The sequence below is a fragment of the Danio rerio genome, chromosome 22 (genome assembly GCF_049306965.1).
Source record: "Danio rerio strain Tuebingen ecotype United States chromosome 22, GRCz12tu, whole genome shotgun sequence".
In the NCBI taxonomy this organism is placed as follows: Eukaryota; Metazoa; Chordata; class Actinopteri; order Cypriniformes; family Danionidae; genus Danio; species Danio rerio.
In genome coordinates this window covers 29,952,501-29,972,975 of record NC_133197.1, presented here as the reverse complement: position 1 = coordinate 29,972,975, position 20,475 = coordinate 29,952,501, and the positions used below count along the sequence as shown (strand labels likewise).

At 41.5% G+C, this 20,475-nt stretch overlaps 1 protein-coding gene across 2 annotated transcripts in view; it reads right to left on the bottom strand.

The window, feature by feature from the left end:
• Positions 1 to 4,293: 4,293 nt before the first annotated feature.
• Positions 4,294 to 20,475, bottom strand: part of LOC141380213 (uncharacterized) — a 61,364-nt gene continuing 45,182 nt past the window's right edge. The window contains exons 2-6 of one of the 2 annotated variants that reach the window (XM_073937496.1): positions 19,713 to 19,816; positions 19,261 to 19,593; positions 7,153 to 7,239; positions 6,640 to 6,731; positions 4,294 to 4,723 (exon numbers count right to left, since the gene is read on the bottom strand). In XM_073937496.1, the coding sequence (XP_073793597.1) occupies positions 4,628 to 4,723; positions 6,640 to 6,731; positions 7,153 to 7,239; positions 19,261 to 19,593; positions 19,713 to 19,737 (633 nt within the window). In that variant the 5' untranslated portion in view covers positions 19,738 to 19,816 and the 3' untranslated portion in view covers positions 4,294 to 4,627. The remainder of the gene's footprint in view (positions 4,724 to 6,639; positions 6,732 to 7,152; positions 7,240 to 19,260; positions 19,594 to 19,712; positions 19,817 to 20,475) is intronic. The other variant, XM_073937497.1, reaches the window with a different exon arrangement.

Below are 20,475 nucleotides of genomic sequence, written 5' to 3'. Positions count from 1 at the left end.
CCGGCATAGGATGTTTTTTTCCAATCATGTTTTTTCTTTCGTCAAATAAAAATCGCAGACTTCCTCAAATTGCCCGCTTCATGGAAAATATGCATTTATTTAATGCCCCGCTGTTATTATTATAATAACAAAACCTTTTACATTTTAATCGAAATCATTATTTTAAAGAATATGTCCTGATGGTTTCCTCTCTCTCCCTCGCGGTTCAAGTGCGCGTGCTGCGTGATGAAAAGACAACAACACGCGCGCATATGTAGACTTTTTGTAACAGTTTTGTTGTTTAAATATGCTATTGCATTAATGTGCATACATGCTTTGTAAGCCGAAAACAAGGCGCATCTCATTGCCTTTATGTTGACAAGGAAAAAAGAAGAGAAGAAGCGCGGTCCTCTTATGAAACGACTGAATCAGCTGGGTATCGATTGTGCATAAGTGTTGCTGTCTGTGTTGTTACAATTGTAATATTTAATAATATTATGATATTCAATATTTGTACATTCATACAGCTCTGGATAACTTAAGCGATTAGACCTTCAGAGCGGCATTATGCGTCCTGAAGTAAAGCGAAACGGCTATAAACTCCAGCAAGATAGAGTTATTATATACAGTCATATACCTTTATCTATAAATAAAGTATAACTATAGGAACTGTGTTCATCTTAACTGAAAGCTTCGTCCTGTTTCCTGGCCTCACGCATCGCACTGTCAGTCAGCACGTAACGTTAACTCCCAAAGGGTTAAACAGAAAGCGCACAGCACGGTTACAGAAAAGTTTCCTCTGCAGAGGAGTCGGGGCATCTGGTGAACGCCCATCCCTCTCTGCGCAGCCACATTAACAACAATGCTTTGACAGCACTGGCAATGTTTCTGCCGTTGTCTGTTGTTAAGAGGGGTTAAGTTGGTTTTGTTTTTGATATTCCTGACACATTCAGACGGTCCCTTACTAAGAGCTCTGTGGCTGTGCGAGCTCTCCCGGTTAAACGCTAATTGTGAGGGCTTAAACGGAGCAGTGGAGCGGAAGAAAAGTGTTTCCTCACGTTCTTCTTCAACTAGTTCAACTTTTGCAGGCACGCGTGACATTATTGGAAAGGTAGTCACGGGGTGTGTCGCGATTCTCCCTTATCACACCGCGACACAGGATCGTAGATCTGAGTGTCGCGATTTCGATTTTATATCGTGTATCGTTACAGCCCTAATATATATATATATATATATATATATATATATATATATATATATATATATATATATATATATATATATATATATATATATACTAATATGCGTACCTAAATTTCTCCATCAGGTCTCAGCTGTCAGCTGGCACTGCGTGTTCAGCTCCTCCTGCTTCCAGTCTTAGTCCCTCCGGGTCCTTAATACATTTTAATTCAAATTATTTATTATAGTCTTTCGCTCAATCCTGTTCAGATATTGTATTAATATCCTACCCTAAAATCCCTAAAGTATATTCTACGTTTTTATCTTTATGTCCATTATTGCTTAAATATTCTGTTGATTCCCTCCTCTCTTGTATATATTAAATGCATTCAAACACAACATGTTCTACGGTTTCTCTTACTCCACAATGATCACATGAATCATTTTCTGTAACTCCTAGTATTGACATAGTTGATTTTAATCCAGTGTGTCCAAGCCTCAGTCTAGTTAATATAACTTCTTCCTTTCTGTTCATACACATTTCTTTCTGTCTTTACTATTTTTTTAATTTTATATAGATGTCATCCCTTCTTATCTCTATCCCAGATTCCTTGCCATTCTTTCTTAATATTTTCTTTAATAATAGATTTAATTTCACATTTTCCTAAGGTAACCCTAATATCTAATGTATTACTTTTCAATGTTTCCGTTGCCAGTATATCAGCCATTTCATTTCCATATATTCCTTAATGCGCAGGTATCCAGCAAAACCCCACTGTCCCTCCTTTCTTTTGTATACGATTCAAAATTGTGAATATTTCATAAATTAAATCTTCTGGTTGATTTATAAGTAATTAAAGATGATAATGCTGATGCTGAATCAGAACACATACCTTCTCAGGGCATATTTCTTCCACCCATGTTAGTCCTATTATTATTGCAGTTGTTTCTATAGAATAAATTGATAACTTATCTATTAATCTTTTTGAAATTCCTATTTTTAATTTTGGAATGTATACACCTATGCCTGAAACTCCTGTGACTGGGTCTTTTGATCCATCAGTATATATTTGTAAACTTTCATAGAACTTCTCTTGTACATGATTTTTAATTTTTGGAATTATCCCACCCATCTCTTCCCAGTCCCTCAACTTTTCAATTATTTCCAGATCAACTTTAACCTCAGGAAATATCCATGTTGGAATCTCTCCCCTTTTAGAAGACATACTACACTCTATATCTGCTACTTGATACTTTTCTGCCAATTGATTTGTGTTCCATCCCAACCCTCTTCCTTTTTTTATTTACATACTCCCAACAACTTTCTAATATTTCCTTAGCAATATGAGCTCCCTCATAACTTTTAATATACTTCCAGTATACCATGGATAGCTTTATTCTACGGAAATTTAATGGCATTTCATTTGCTTCCACCAATAATGCATCAATTGAAGTTGTTCTTACTGCACCTAAACAAATCCTAAGAGCTCTATACTGTATTTATCTAATCTACTTAATAAAGTTGCTGAAGCTGCTCCATAAATCATACATCCGTAATCTAATAAATATCTAATTATGGCTTGATATATTGTCATTAATCCCATTCTTTCTGCTCCCCATTCTTTTCCAGCTATTGCTCTCATCACGTTTAAAGCCTTTCTACATTTATTTTCAATTTCATCTATATGTTTTTTTCCAGTTATATCTTCTATCAAACCACATACCTAGATATTTAAATGATTCCACTCATTCTAGTACATTATTATATAATGTTAGTTCTTGATTTTCCAGCATTTTCCTCTTATTAGTAAATATCATACAACATGACTTACTTGTTGACATTTTAAAACTCCATTCCATAGTCCATTGTTCCACATTTGTATAGCTGTCTGTATACATGAAACAACATTCGTGATATTACGTCCTCACTTCCATATGGCACCATCATCTGCATATAATGCACAACCTATCCCAAATCCGATCCCCTTTTGCTGTCTCATTCATTATCACTCTTTTTTTTTTCTTTTGCAGGACATTGCACTAAATGACAAATAACAATTTGCTGAATTAATAAAAGATGCTAGTCTTAATTTAAATGAATAAACAGTATTATCTATTTATAGAAAAAAAAAAAATATATATATATATATATATATATATATATATATATATATATATATATATATATATATATATATATATATATATATATATATATATATATATATCACCCAAATGTGGTTGCAAAAATTTGGGTGCACCACACTTGCTCTAACCGCAGGTGTATGTTTTATTTAGTCTATTCTGTTAATTTTTTAAAAAGTATTATGTGATATTTTACCCGATTAAAGATAACACTTAACGATAGATAGAATACTTACACCAGCCATAGGCTTTGTGTCAAACAACATAAACAAACAAGGAAACAGATGTCTTTAGACTTTTGCATGTGCTTTGAAGATATTTGTTCTTCAATGGAACTACTAAATATGTGTAACAGAGCAACATTTTTATACAGTATTGATTGTAATAGATGCCAGCTGTGCACACTGACACCGCCAACTCTTATTGGCCTGTTTTGTTACTCTGTCAGATGATTATATTCTGATGAAATCCCCACAGTGAAAGTTATCAACATAGCATTTGCAACACAAAGTTAAATTTGTATATGATGGTCTATGATAAAAAATAAACACAGAAATGTCTGCAATGTGAATAGCACTGTCTGCCAAGTGACCAAGGTGTGGAACAGACGTGCACAAAACCACACTGTTTGTTAACCGCAAAGATGCAGAGGTGTGAACATTTACTGAAAAATGTGCCTGTGATTTTAAACTGTATCTTAAAATCTATTTGAAAAATGAAACAGCATTTGATTGACATAAAAAAAGCAATTAAAAACACAGAGCTTGTTTTATATTGTTTTTGGATATTGTTTGTAACATGTTTGATGCTTTCATGAAAGCTGCGGCTGGGGTAAAAAAGGTGCTTGAGCACTGCAAGCAATAAAAATAACCTTGTGGTTTACATGCAAGTCCTGCAACTATTCTAAAAAAGAGGCATAAAAGCAAGCATCTCCAATCAAAATGAGACACAGAATGACTTATAAAAAATGAAAACATATACAAAATAACTGTTGTTTACCTTTTATTTTTTCAACAGATATTTTTAATATGCAACTTTAAAAATAGCATTTCAGAACTGATTGTTAACTATGTAATCACAAAAGTTCTTGAGTGTGAAACAAATTTGCAGTAAAAAAAATACAATGAACAGATCTTCATCATTCTGTTTCATACTTTACATTTGATATACAGTTTTATATAATATAACATAAGACATCTGAACATGTTAAGTTTTTTTTTTCAATTTTAAATGTTTTACAATATTACATCACTAAAGTCATTAAATTACAGATATGTTCAAAGTTTATAAATATAATTTGACATGTCTATAAATGTACATTATTTCATACAGGTCTCATAGGCTGTAGAAGAGAGTACAACCTCGTCTCATCGCAATGTCTGTTTTCAGTGGGTGGCGTGGGAAGATTAACTTCTGCATACTGAAAGATTAAGGTAACAGCAATAAATGTCCATACATTTAGTAAAGTGGAGTTAGCTACTCATTATCAGAAAATTATTCATTGCTATGTGATGTGTTAACATACCAAGTAATAAGCCTGGAAGATCTTCCCAAATAAATAATAAAGGACATGTGTATTAAATCGACAAATTAATTATAATTATCTTAAGATCAGGTATCTCAGTTCCATATGTTGCTGTGGAGCATCATGTGTCTGATTTTTGTCTGTGTGATCTTTAATTGTATACATTTTTATTCAATTTCAGTCTTTAACAAAATAACATTGCTGTTAAAATATTCATTCATTCATTCATTTGTTCTTCTTCGGCTTAGTCCTTTTATTCTGTCAAAATATTTGTCGTTTAAACTATGTGTCTTTTATTAAGTATACAGTTCAAGGCAAAACGCTCTGGTTACTAAAGTAACCCTCGGGGAACGGAAATGCTATAAGCTGTGGCTGGGGGAGAAAAGGTGCTTGAGCACTGCAAGCAATGAAATAACCTTGTGGTTTACATGCAAGTCCTGCAACTATTCTAAAAAAGAGGCATAAAAGCAAGCATCTCCAATCAAAATGAGACACAGAATGACTTATAAAAAATGAAAACATATACAAAATAACTGTTGTTTACCTTTTATTTTTTCAACAGATATTTTTAATATGCAACTTTAAAAATAGCATTTCAGAACTGATTGTTAACTATGTAATCACATAAGTTCTTGAGTGTGAAACAAATTTGCAGTAAAAAATACAATAAACAGATCTTGATCATTCTGTTTCATACTTTATATTTGATATACAGTTTGTTATAATATAACATAAGACATCTGAACATGTTAAGATTTTTTTTTTTTCAATTTTAAATGTTTTACAATATTACATCACTAAAGTCATTAAATTACAGATATGTTAAAAGTTTATAAATATAATTTGACATGTCTATAAATGTACATTATTTCTTACAGGTCTCATAGGCTGTAGTAAAGTGGAGTTAGCTGCTCATTATCAGAAAATTATTCATTGCTATGTGATGTGTTAACATACCAAGTAATAAGCATGGAAGATCTTCCCAAATAAATAATAAAGGACAAATCGACAAATTAATTATAATTATCTTAGAAGTGCGTGTATAAGATATTCTTTCATTTCAGAAGTATTTCCCAAATGATGTTTAACAGGGCAAGGACACTTTGACAGTATTGCCTATTTATATTTTTATATAAAATAAAATAATATTTCAGAAAGACTACACATTTCACACGAGGATTAATAATTTTGACATCGACTATGTAGTTTTTAGATCTTTTTATTTTAGCATTAGTTTTTTTGACAATAAATAAAAATGTATATAAATGTATATAACAATTTAATGTATATAACATAATAAATGTATATAATGTATATTTAATGTAAATTGTGATTCATGTTTAATTAGTATCAAATCTGATGTGACATTGATCTCAGCTCTTATGAATTTTAAAAGTTTAACAAAGGGACTTTTTAAAGTGATTTCTTGAGATTTTTAATAGTCTGCAATTGCGTACTGTGTACTTTTGTTAATTTACAGATTTATTTATCATGTTAATACTTAGATATTAACATGTAACAAAAAATGTTTTATTTTGTGGTTTTAGTTAACTATATTAACCTTGATCTGTACAACTTCTGTTTTAATATCCATAAATGATTGACTATATGATTATACAACTGATGATAATTACAGCATAAAGACCATTAAAAGACAACATACTACGTGTGAATGATATTTTGGCACATATTAGTGCTTTTTTACATTCTATTTATTATTATAGTGCAAAAATATTTGGATCGTTCAAATATTAAATATATTAATAAATGTATAATAAGTAATACACAAAGATATATATAAAAATACTTACTTGTGAATCAACTGAGTATTGTGCTGCAGTGTTACTTTGTCGGTTGTCCAAACTCTTTTTAGTCCTTGTCTGAATGTAGCTCTTCCCCAAGCCTGAAATTGCAGTACATAAAAATAATTTCACAAATAAACATATATGGTCCTTTGTTACATTTATGTGAGTCTTGAGTTTTCTTCCTACTACAGTATCAAAGAGACTCTCATCCAAACATTCACTAATTTTCCTTCACAGCATCTGCTTACCATTATTCATTAGGGGTCGCCACCGCAGAATTAACTGCCAACGATTCCAGCATGTTAATTCCAGATATGTTTTACACAGCGGATGTCCTTCCAGCTGCAACCCAACTCTGGGAAACGTCCATACACACTCATTCACACACATACAATACGGCCAATTTAGCTTAATTTAGCTTGTCAATTTACCTTCTTGCTGTGAGGTGACAGTGCTATCCAATGAACCACCGCACCACCCTTGTTTAAACACTTAGTTCATAAAAAATAAAATACAAACCTATTACTGCAATGATCAACAGCACATTGAGCAGGACAGATGCGAAAATCAGGTATCTCAGTTCCATATGTTGCTGTGGATTTTTGTCTGTGGGATTTTTAATTGTAAACATTTTTATTCAATTTCAGTCTTTAACAAAATAACATTGCTGTTAAAATATTCATTCATTAATTCATTTGTTCTCCTTCAGCTTAGTCCTTTTATTCTGTCAAAATATTTGTCGTTTAAACTATGTGTCTTTTAATAAGTATACAGTTCAAGGCAAAATGCTCTGGTTACTAAAGTAACCCTCGGGGAACAGAAATGCTATAAGTAGATTTAATCCACGTATGGGGAATTTAGTTCAGAAAGCCAATCGTCTGAAAAAGTATGTAACACGCGCCAATGAAATGCCAAATGAACTGGCAGCATCTGTCACGAAATACAGGGAGACCCAATTGCAAGTAAAAGATATATTTATTACTCAGACAGAAAAACAGAAGGATGAACGCAGGCAGATGAACTGTGAGTCAAGCGAGCAGCAGGAAATGGAGTAATCGAACAGAGAGCACTGTAGAAAAAGATCAGAGAGCCGTCAACAGATAAGGTACAAGAGTCCAAACACAGAGCTCTCCCTGCGACACACGACCAGAAACTCAGCGACCGGAACCTGACAGGACACAGACAAACAGACGTGAAGATAACGAACTGACACTGTGAGACAGAAACGCTGAACATATATAGGCGCGGTAATGTGCTGCACCTGTGGTCCGCTGATTACACCTGAGCGGTGCTGCGCACGGCAAGGCTGGTGACAGCGTTCACGTGACCACCCAGCTGATAATGTAAACACAACTGACAGCAACGCGACTCCAACACAGACACAGAGACACCCAAACACACACACTTATACACGCATATACGCATAACGCACAACACCGCACACACACATACACACATACACAAACGCAGACACATCATAAAAGAACAGACAGATCCACAATCGTGACAATACCCTCTCTCCTAGGAACGCCTCCTGGCGTTCCCAGACGAGCATACCTGACGATTGTAATCATCGATAAGAGAGTGATCCAGTATGTCCCCAGCCGGGACCCAACTTCTATGCTCAGGACTGTAACCTTCCCAGTCCACCAAGTACTGGAATCCTCGTCCCCTCCATCTAGAGTCCAGGATGCGCTTAACTGAATAAGCAGTCTCCCCATCTACGAGACGTGGCGGGGAGGGGAACTGGTGTGTGCAGATTAATTGCCGTATGAAAAACGGGCTTTATTTTAGATACATGGAACACGAGATGAATTCTCCTGTACGCTGGAGGTAATTTGAGGCGGATTGCCACAGGACTAATGATTTTAGTGACAATAAATTGGCCAATAAATTTAGGAGCTAGCTTATTACAAACGGTGCGGAGCGGAATATTCTTAGAAGAAAGCCACACTTTTTGACCGACAACGTAAACGGGAGGCTTAGACCGGTGGCGATGTCTGGCCCTGCTCCAAGTGCGGCGGCACCTCTGGACAAAGGCGTGAACGGAGGGGACCGCGACTTCAGATTCCAGACTGGGAAAAATTGGTGGCTGGTAACCTAACCTACACTGAAACGGAGAAAGGCCCGTGGCCGACACTGGTAACGAATTATGTGCGTACTGCACCCACGATAGCTGCTGACTCCAGGAGGAGGGATTCTGTGAGACCAAACATCGCAATGTGCGCTCAAGATCCTGATTGGCTCGCTCGGTCTGACCGTTACTCTGGGGATGAAAGCCAGACGAAAGACTCACAGTAGCCCCCAATAAACGACAGAATTCCCTCCAAAATTTAGAGATAAACTGAGGCCCCCTGTCAGAAACCACGTCCGTCGGGAGGCCATGAATGCGAAAGACGTGATTAATGACAGCAACCGCTGTCTCTCTGGCTGACGCTAATTTGGGCAGTGGGACGAAATGAGCAGCCTTCGAGAACCGGTCCACTACGATTAAAATCACCATGTTGCCGTTGGAGGGAGGCAGACCCGTAACGAAATCTAGCGAGATGTGGGACCAGGGTCTCGAAGGCACTGACAGCGGCTAAAGGAGTCCCGCGGGTGGCCGATTGGATGTCTTGGAAACAGCACACACAGAGCAAGCCAATACAAAATCAAAAAAAATGTTAGTAATAACAATCCGCTTAGGCACTACGGGTTCAAGTGACGATGTACGCTCCGAAGAATCAAAAAGATGGGATAACGCGTCGGGCTTAATGTTCTTAGATCCCGGTCTATATGAGATGGTGAAATTGAACCGTCCGAAAAATAACGCCCACCGAGCCTGCCTAGAGTTTAATCTTTTGGCGGATTTGATGTACTCAAGATTCTTACGATCGGTCCAGACGATAAAAGGGACCCCCGACCCCTCTAACCAATGACGCCACTCCTCCAAAGCAAGCTTGACGGCCAACAGCTCTCGATTACCAATGACGTAATTTCTTTCTGCAGCTGATAACCGATGAGAATAATACACGCACGGGTGGATCTTGCCATCCGAGGAGGAGCGCTGGGACAGGATAGCTCCGACCCCGACCTCTGACGCGTCGACCTCCACCACAAACGGCCGGCAGGGATCAGGGGTTATCAGGATTGGAGCTGAAACAAAGCAGCCTTTCAGTTTTGAGAACGTAGCTTCGGCTGCGCTGGACCACCTGAACAGCGTTTTGGAGGAGGTCAAGGCGGTCTGAGGTGCGGCGAGCTGGCTGAAATTGCGAATAAATCGCCGGTAGAAATTGGCAAAGCCCAGAAACCTCTGCAGGGCCTTACGGGAATCAGGAGTTGGCCAATTTACCACAGCCTTAATCTTCTCTGGATCCATGCGCAACCCCTCGACTGACACGATATACCCTAGAAAGGGAACAGACTGTGCATGAAAAATGCATTTCTCCGCCTTGACATAAAGACCATTCTCTAACAGCCTCTGAAGCACTCGCCTGACGTGCTGAACATGTTCCTGGAGAGAATGGGAAAATATCAGTATGTCATCCAGGTAAACATAAATGAACTGATCTATCATATCTCTCAGCACGTCATTGAAGAATGCTTGGAAAACAGCCGGAGCATTGGAAAGGCTGAAGGGCAGAACGCAGTACTCAAAATGCCCTCTGGGGGTGTTAAAGGCTGATTTCCACTCATCCCCCGCTCTTATGCGAACCAAATGATAAACATTGCGGAGATCTAATTTTTAAAAAAAGTTTGCCCCCTGCAGACATTCAAAGGCTGAAGACATCAACGGCAAAGGGTATGTATTCTTGATCTTGATCTTGGCTGCTAGAGAATCAGAAATATATTTCTCCATGGCCTCCCTCTCTGGAGCAGAAAGCAAGTATAATTTGCCTTTAGGCGGAGACGTACCTGGCAATAAGTCTATTGCACAGTCATAGGGACGATGAGAAGGCAGAGAAGCAGCCCGGGACTTACTGAACACTCTCTTCAGGTCATGGTACTCACGGGGCACGTTTGACAGATCCATCTGCTCCTGAAACACAGAACGAGAAACAGCAGAACAAGCAGACACTAGACAAGATTTATGACAGCTCTCACTCCAAGAAAGCACAGTATTATGTCCCCAATTAATGTGAGGTTTGTGCAAAATCAACCAGGGATGTCCCAAGATCACAGGGTGGCGATAGTCTCTGTTAAAAAAAACTCAATAGTTTCGGAATGGTTACCAGAAGTAATGAGTCTTATAGGAGCAGTGGAGTGTGTGATGGTGGGGAGAGAAAGACTGCTAAGAGCGTGCACTGCGATAGGAAGAGAAAGGGGAACAACAGGGATTTTCAAACTGTACGCCAGCTTAGAGTCAATAAAATTCCCCTCGTCTCCGGAGTCGATGAGCGCATGACAGTGGTGCATGATAGAGTTAAAAGATAGATTGACTGGCAGCATGGTTGTGTTAGGGGACTTGTCCAGGGTGATTTCACCAGCCAGTAAACTCTTACCCGGCGATGAATTCTTATTCTTGGTTAGACACGAAGCCACAAAATATCCAGCGACTCCACAGTACATGCACAGTCCCTCCATGCGGCGACGACGCCTTTCCTCCGTGGAAAGCAGAAATCTGCCCATCTGCATGGGTCCCGGCTCGGGATCAGATGAGGGGGGGTCAGAAGATGCAACGAAAAGAGATTGCGTGGAAAGAAGTGGAGTGTGCAGTTTCTTGTGAGAACCTCTCTGTTGTAACCGAGTGTCCACTCTGATGGCTAAATCAATAAGCCCATCTAATGTCTTTGGCAGATCCATGACGTAGATTTCATCTTTAATATAATCTGCTAGTCCGTGCAAAAACATGTCCCACTGAGCTTCGGCATTTCATTTACATTTGGCCGCCAGAGTACGAAAGTCAATGGAATATTCAGCAACACTCAATTTATTCTGTCTGAGTTCAGCGAGCTTACGAGCCGCCTCTCTGCCAGAGACTGCTCGGTCAAACACAGTTTTTAACTCCTCTGAGAAAGCTTTAAAGGAGTTACAGCAGGGGAGTTTACGCTCTCAAACAGTGGTACCCCAAAGTGCCGCTTTACCTTTCAGCAAATTGATCGTAAACGCCACCTTACTCTCTTCGTTAGGGAAAGACGAAGGCTGTAGCGTGATGTAAAGTGAACATTTTGCTATAAATGACCGGCACAATTCTGGTTCGCCGGCGTAACATGTTGGTGGTGGAAGCCGCAGTTCAGTGGATCTGGGGGTCTCTTCTAGCGCATGAGCTGCTGGTGGAATAGTGGGAGGAGCTTGCTGGACGGCTTCAGTACGAAGCTCAGAACCCAGTCTCTGAACCTGAGTCGTGAGCTCAGAAACTTGCGTGACCAGCGCCTCAATGGCCTGGCTGGTTACTGCCATTTGTTTGTCCTGATGATCCAATCGGGCTGAATTGTGAGCGAGGAAATCTTGGATCTTAGAAACACTTGCTGGGTGCATCTCAAGGTCAGTTCGTTCTGTCACGAAATACAGGGAGACCCAATTGCAAGTAAAAGATATTTATTACTCAGACAGAAAAACAGAAGGATGAACGCAGGCAGATGAACTGTGAGTCAAGCGAGCAGCAGGAAATGTAGTAATCGAACAGGGAGCACTGTAGAACAAGATCAGAGAGCCGTCAACAGATAAGGTACAAGAGTCCAAACACAGAGCTCTCCCCGCAACACACGACCAGAAACTCAGCGACCGGAACCTGACAGGACACAGACATACAGATGTGAAAATAACGAACTGACACTGTGAGACAGAAACGCTGAACATATATAGGCGCGGTAATGTGCTGCACCTGTGGTCCGCTGATTACAGCTGACCGGTGCTGCACACGGCAAGGCTGGTGACAGCGTACACGTGACCACCCAGCTGATAATGTAAACACAACTGACAGCAACGCGACTCCAACACAGACACAGAGACACCCAAACACACACACTCATACACGCATATACGCATAACGCACCGCACCGCACACACACAAACACACATACACAAACGCAGACACATCATAGAAGAACAGACAGATCCACAATCGTGGCAGCATCAGCTTGCACACCTGATGCTTGTTGCAATCAATTTAGCATATAAGCACAGGGAAAGCAAGAAGACTCTAACCTTTTTAAGCTGAAGAGACTGATATCTACAGCTAAGGAACAATCATTATGGCAATGCAATATAGCATTTCCGTTCCCCGAGGGTTACTTTGGTAACCAGAGTGTTCCCCTTCGGATGGGGAACTTCAAGTCTATAAGTGGATTTAATCCACGTATGGGGAAATGTCTGGAAAATGCCATAATGACTGAACCTTACCTTCGCCTCTGATGAGAGGATAGCCAGGCATAGAGAGATGCGGTCTTCCAACGTGATCCTCCGTGTGGAATGCGCATGCTCTCCTGGGGGAAACGGCTCGCCTTGGCTCTGGTAAGCGAGGGAGATGGCATCCACTATCCAGTAGGCCAACCTCTGTTTCGATACGGCACTTCTCTCCTGCAGCCCGCCATGACAGACTGAGAGCTGCTCATATGATCAAAAGCTCTGAGTGGGGTCCAGATAAATTTGCAGAGTGGGAACTGGACAAAGTAATGGAAGAACTGGGTCTGCCTCCTCCGGGGGCAGCGCTTGCAGGCTCACTACCTGGTCTTCAACGGTGTGGTAGGAACCTTGGGCACATATCCCGGACGGGGTCTCAGGACTAAGTGAGAGTGAGCCGGCCCGAAGGCAGCATATAGACTACACTTCAGGGTGTAAGCGCGCCTCGTGGAGGGGGCTCTAGCCTGAGTGATGGTATTAACCACCATAATCAGTGGGTTCCCTAAGGCTTCCTCGCATCTAAGGACCACACATGGAGGTTCCAACGAACGGGGCGAGGGTGCCAGATGGTGCCCTGTCCCTGAGAGAGTAGGGCCTCTCACAAAGGCATCTGCCAAGGGAGGGCCATCGCGAGGAGGGAGAGCTCTGACATCCAGGTCTGGTTGGGCAAGAGGAGCGCAACTAGCAAAACCTGCTCCTCGTCCTCCCTGACCTTGCACAGTAACTGCGCAAGCAGGCTAACTGGGGGAAATGCATATTTGCGCATGCCCAGAGGCCAGCTGTGGGCCAGTGCATCCATGCCGAGAGAGCCCTCGGTCAGGAAAAAGAACAACTGGCAATGAGCTTTCTCGGGGGAAGCAAACAGATCAATCTGGGCTTCTCCGAATCACGCACATATCAGCTGAACAGACTCGGGGTGGAGTCTCCGTTCTCCGGAACGTAAAGGCTGCCTTGGGAGCGTGTTGGCTGTACGGTTGAGCTCTCCTGGAATGTGAATGGCGTGCAGTGATTTCAGCCGCCTATGACACCAGAGGAGCAGACGGCGGACGAGCTGAGACATGCAGCGAGGGCGAATACTCCCCATGCGGTTGATATACATCACCGCAGCCGTGCTGTCCATCAGGGCTGGACTGGGGCAAAAAAATCGGCCCTTGCATTTTGGGCCAGAGCGGCCCACTACACTCAATCAAAATGCTATCTATCTATGCGCGTCCAATATTTTTATCAACTCATATTCTATAAAACACAAAAGCCATATATATGAAATAAATAAATAAATATGAAACTTTAATCTCAATTTAATTTCTGTTTACTGTCCATAAAGATATTTGTTGAGTTCTAACAAATACACTATTCATTCATTTATTTTTCTTCGCATAAGTCCCTTATTTATCAGGGGTTGCCGCAGTGGAATGAACTGGCAACTATTCCAGTATGTTTTATGCAGCAGATGCCTTTCCAGCCACAACCCAATATTGGAAATCACCCATACACACTCATTCACACACACTCATACACTACAGCCAATTTAGCTTATACAATACACGATTCACTCAGCCTATTCAATAATAAACATAACAAAAACTGCCTGCTAATAATGCATGGCTAAAAGGGAACAATGTACTTTATAACCTCATTCACCTCATCCTGCATGCTGTTTTACTATCTAAACAATGAAAACATAATATAAGTCAAATTTGTTTCATTTTGATATTATGATTAACAGACACTATACAGCCTCGTAAAGCTGCATATTTATATGAGCATCATCTTCACTGCATATTTATAACAAAACAGGGCTTAAATATAACTGTCTACTTTCATTTCCATTGAAAAGAATGAACTTTACCCTGTCTCTTTTGCAGAATATCAGTTTTAATAATCAATAATGGCCATTGTAACAGTATAACGTACATTAAATTTAAACTATAAAGGTAAGCAATCAGTCAATGTGCAGAATCAGTGTATGTGGTTACATAAATTAATATATTAGCTTATCTTTGCACTCAGCCAAAACAGTTAACTGAGAACAAGTGATTCAAAAGACATAAGAATTGTTAGATTCTTGAGACAACAAGATGAATTCAATAACACGTTTAACAACTGTAGTGAGATGAGATCATCCAGCAGATGAACTGTCTGACATGCACTACACTCTCACCTGGGGTTAATGCTCAGCCGCGCTGAACTAGTAGCTGCAGCTCTTGACAGAGAGTGTGCATGTGTGTGGTCACGTGATTTGCGTTTTTAGCCGTGTGCTAGAATAAACAAAGAACTTTTCAGAACCGCTAAATGAAACGCCGGTGTATTTCCCGCGATTTCTCTGCGCCTCCCTTGCGTTTCTTCTCTCTGATTCTTGACTATTTTGACAAACAAACACAGATGACGCACGCTCACACGGAGTCCAAAATAGGGGTTTGTGATTGGGCCAGCCCAATGTCAATACAGAAAAGAACCAATGGGCTGCAGAGTGTCACATGGGCCGGCCCTGTCTGTCCAGGAAAAAAAGCATCTACTCTAAGAGAGTCACAGATCACAGCAGCGTCAATTAATAAGGCAGAAAAAAACGAAAGGCTGCTAAGCCTTTTATGGGCTTGATCAGATCATAAGACGATGATCAGCCCGGCCCAAAAAGTACGTCGGCCCACCGGGAAAGTGCCCGGTATGCCAGATGGCCAGTCCGCCCCTGCTGTCCATCCTGACCAGCAGCGGAAAAAAATGGTGGAGAGCGAGGAACAATGCCAACAGCTCTAGGCGATTGACATGGCAATGCAACTGGGTTCCTTTCTACAGGCCCGCAGCTGCATGCCCACAACACAAAGCCCCCCAGCCCGTGCTGGAAGCATCTGTTGAAACAACATGACTGGATGCCTTTCCTAGAGGCACTCTGGCCTGTGGGGTCATTCCAAGTCATTCCAAGGGCTGAGGGTTCATTCAGGGGTGATTCCAAGGGCTGAGGGCGCGGCGACACAGCGCAGTAACAGTTACTCGGTGTGTGCCCGCATGCCATGCAAGTTTGGGGACTCGATTGTGAAGCCAGTGCTGAAGTGGAGTCTTATATGGAGTAATCCGAGTGGCGTGACATTGGCTGCGGATGCCATATGAAATAATAATATGAAATATGAAATAATTTTAGTGGGACCACTATTTTGCTGAAGCACCTTGTCTTTATGCATAATCAATTGCTCCTGAGAAAGGGCTAAAATCAGCTAGTCACCGAGATAATTGAGCATGCGGATGCCCGCGAGCCGAAGGGGCGCTAAGGCCCCCTCCGCGAGCTTTGTACTCCCCCTCCGAGGAGTACTTCAGGTCTATCCCTGCAGACCGGTCCTGAGGACGAACGCACTTGAGGATGTGCTTCTGCGTAAGCATTCTGAACAGTAGCTTGTGCAGACAGCTGAACAAAGTGTGGAGATCTAGGATTGGCCGTGACCCACCACTCTTTTTGGGCTCGATGAAGTATGGGCTGTAAAACCCGCTCTCCATCTCAGCTGGAGGGACCAGCTAGATTGAACTTGGTTGATACCCATGAACTTGGGGGGTCGTTCTGCAAACTGAATCACATAGCCAAGTCTGATTGTGCGTATGAGCCACCGCGAAGGGCTGGCCCACGCTAACCAGGCAGGCAGAGCTCTCACTAATGGACCTACGCTACAATCGCTGATTCACTCTCACCTCGCACCCAAACTCCGGAGGGGGGGCTCGAGGGGTGGGAGAAAGGAGACCGTCCTCCCAGCGCCTGTGAGCCCCTGGCGCAATGCACAGAACGTCATAGCGTAGCGTCCCAGACTGGCAGGGTTCGGGCTGTCACATCCGGGGAAGTGGAAAAGTGCTCTTTCATTGATGTTCGTGTGGCAGTGAAAAGTGACATTGGAAATGGGGCCCTCCAGTGGGGAAAGAGCAAATTCCTCATCTCCAGATGACCTGTCCCAGGGATGCTTTTTGGTCCATTTACCGGACTTAACGGCACTCTGGGCAGGGGGGGCTGCCTGCTTTCGAGGTGCTAGACGCACCTGCTTCGCTGGAGGCGTGTGCAGGGATGGGCAGCTCTCGTAGATGAGCACCTTTGGCGAGGAGCAGCAGATATGGATGGCTCGGCTGGCAGAGCGGGCTTACAGTCCCGCCGATAGATGACATTACCCATCGCATCAGACTGCTCTCTCACCGCCTTGAATTCATGGGTGAATTCACCGATGGTGTCACCGAACAGGCCAGCTTGGGATATGGGGGAGTCAAGAAAGCGGACTTTGTCAACTTAGCACATATCAGCCAAGATTAGCCAGAGGGATCACTCCTGGATCACTAATTATGACATTAGTCCTCCCCAATGCACACGCAGCGGACTTAGAGGTCCGAAGAACATAGTTGGTTGCGGTGCCGAGCTCACGAAGCAAGCTTAAGTTGGCCCCACCCTCGTGCAGCTGGGCAGCGCCTGCGCTTGTAAGCGCTGGTAGGTGGCCATAGCGTGCAAGGCGGAAGCAGCCTGGCCCGCAGCCTTGTAAGCTCTGGCTCCGAGGGAGTCAGATAACCTACAGGCTTTTGATGGGAGACGAGGTGGACCCCGCAAAGAAGAGGCGCACCATGGACAAAGATTGTTCGCAATGGCGCGCACGACCTGAGGAATCGCTTCATTCCCCTGGCTGCTCCACCGTCAAGAGTGGTGAGGGCAGAGGGACACGCGCAAAAAAGGTGCCCTCCAAAACTGCGCGAGCCAACTGTGCACCTCCGGGAAGAAGGGGATGAGGGGCTTCGAAGGCTTTGCCCTCTTGTCCTCTACGTAGTACCCATCTAGTCGGTCAGGCCGCGGAGCTGGGGGATAAACCATCTCCAACCCCATGGCCAAAGCAGCCCGGGAAAGCACGTCTAACATGTCAGTTTAAATGAAAAAGCCCACCCTCCGATCCAGCAGTGGACGTCTGGTCCCCGATGTCATCGAACGTCAGGGCTACCATCTGGTTTGACGGATCGCTTACTCCGCTTGAAGCTTGGATGGAGCGTTTGGCGGAGTGGGAGGTCCGCGGTTCCGGACGCGACGGATAATCTCCCACTGGAACCCTCAGACCTGCCCGAGTGCCCGCTGCAGTGCAGGGGACAGCTGGTGTGTATCGCCCTTTTGCAAGGGCTAGCCGGGATCTTAACTGCGCAACAGACATGGCATCGCAATGACGATATGAACTGCCCGCGAGCACCGCATTAACACATTAACACATGCTAGACCCCAAGACATGCAATGCAGTGCTCATGCCAATCATCCGGGAACAGGAAACCACCACATCCAGAAATGCACGGTCGGAGTGCCATCCTGAAAAGGACGTGCTGCACGACTGTGTTGCTCTTTTAGAGAAATTTGCAACTTTATACACACCGCTCTGAAGGAGCGGAACCAAAGAATGCCAGGCAAGGGAGAAGCCCAGCTCAATCTGCTGCTGCATGAACACACTCTGGACCGAGAGACTGCTCTCAGTCGCTCAAAATCGCTGGATATCAGCAGGAGGAACCCTCATCGACTCTCTCAGAAGGCTGTAGAAGTCTCTAAAGCAAAAACGTTAGTGTCTTCTTGCTTTCCCTGAGCTTATATGCTAAATTAATTGCAACAAGCATCAGGTGCTCAAGCTGACGCTGCCAATTCATTTGGCATTTCATTGGCCCGTTTACATACTCTTTAGATGATTGGCTTTCTGAACAAAATTCCCCATTTGTGCATTAAATCGACTTATAGCATTGAAGGTCCCCATCCGAAGGGGAACTATTAGCTCTCCTCTGGTATATATTTATTTTTTTATTGATATATTTCTTAAGTGATGTTTAACAGAGCAAAGAAATTTTCGCAGTATTTCCAATAAAATTTCTTGTCTTCTTGTTAAATATTAATAGCCTGCTTTACATGTTTTGTTTCATTGCTATAAAGAACAAATCACTGTTGTCAAATAATGTCCTAATAAGCCTAACATACCTAATTAACTTATAGTTAAGTCTTTATATGTGACTTAAAGCTGAATACCATTATCTTGCAAAATAACATTTTAAAAAAATGTACTGTCATCATGACAAAGACAAAAAACAAGTAGTTATTAGAAATTAGTGTTATATATATATATATATATTAGAGTTTATCTCCAACTTGCTTCAACACATCTGCCAGGAAGTTTCTAGTATATCTAGTAAGAGCTTGATTAGCTGGTTCAGGTGCATGTTTGATTAGGTTTGGAGCTAATCTCTCCTGGACACCGGCCCTCCAGGACTGAGTTTGAACACCTCTGATATAGAGGACTCATCCAGGATTTGCAATATCTAAAATAAACTTACCAGTGATGTAGATCTTGGTGCCGTTGCTGAATTTCTGTGGTTTACTAGTTTTGACACAATAATAAACAGCCAATTCATCAGTGCTAATGTTGGTGATAAACAGATGGCTGTTAGTTTTCACTGAGTATTTGTGTTTTAAGATGCTGTTTTCATATTGCACTTTTTCATATGTTCTATCATAAGTGCGTAAGATCCACACTGGAGGATCTGGAGATTTCTGCCTGTACCAGTAAATTTCCTTTATATCCAGTTCACATGATATATTCACATCAGCTCCTAAAGTTATTTTTATGTTTGTTAGACTCTCTGTGGCTTCAAACCACATGTACAGACCTGCGAGAGAGTTAAAAATAATTTTTACTACATTAAATTAAAAGAAAATTAATGGCTATGGAAAATGGATTAATGGAAATTAATCTAATGGCTCTATGAATAAGAAGTAATAAACTCACAGATTTGGAGCTGTATGATGTTCATCGTCTAATCGTGATGAATGTCTTCAAAACTGAGATCGTTCAGACATCTCTTTCAACGGAAACAGTTCTTTAGATGAAACCTCCACCACACAGACCAGAGGGGAAGTCAGATCTCAACTTATGCTCACAACACTTTTATCTATTCTTTTTAAAATTTGTATTTATTTTAGTTAGTTAGTTAGTTAGTTGCAACTATCAAATGCCAAATATTTTTTTTTTTTATAAAAAAAGGAAAAACTGTTTGAATTAAATTATTTAATTAAATGCACATTACATAAAGTGATGTAAAAATATATATATACATATATATATAAATAGCAAGGCCAGCAAACGAGTATCTGCCATATTATTGTCAGATAATAATGACTGATCAGCTATAATGACTGATTAAAAACTGTTCAGTCTATTATATTAAATGGCCCCTTAAACCTTACACAAAACACTGTTTGCCCTGATTTAAATATATATATAAACAAAACTATTAGAAATCAAAGCCCAGTTTAACATCATATTGATAATAGACATAACTATGGTGTTAACTAAACGCTTGTCACATCCGTCAGTGACCACCTGAGGGCGCTGTAGTGCATCAGGACTCAGTTACCACTACAGCGTCCCAGAAAAACTACATTCTCATACATGCCCCGCTCTCACACCGGAACACCTACACTGACCTGTCATCACATCTGTTTTGTGTTACTGTTGATTATCTGGACTATATATACTACCATTTCACCAC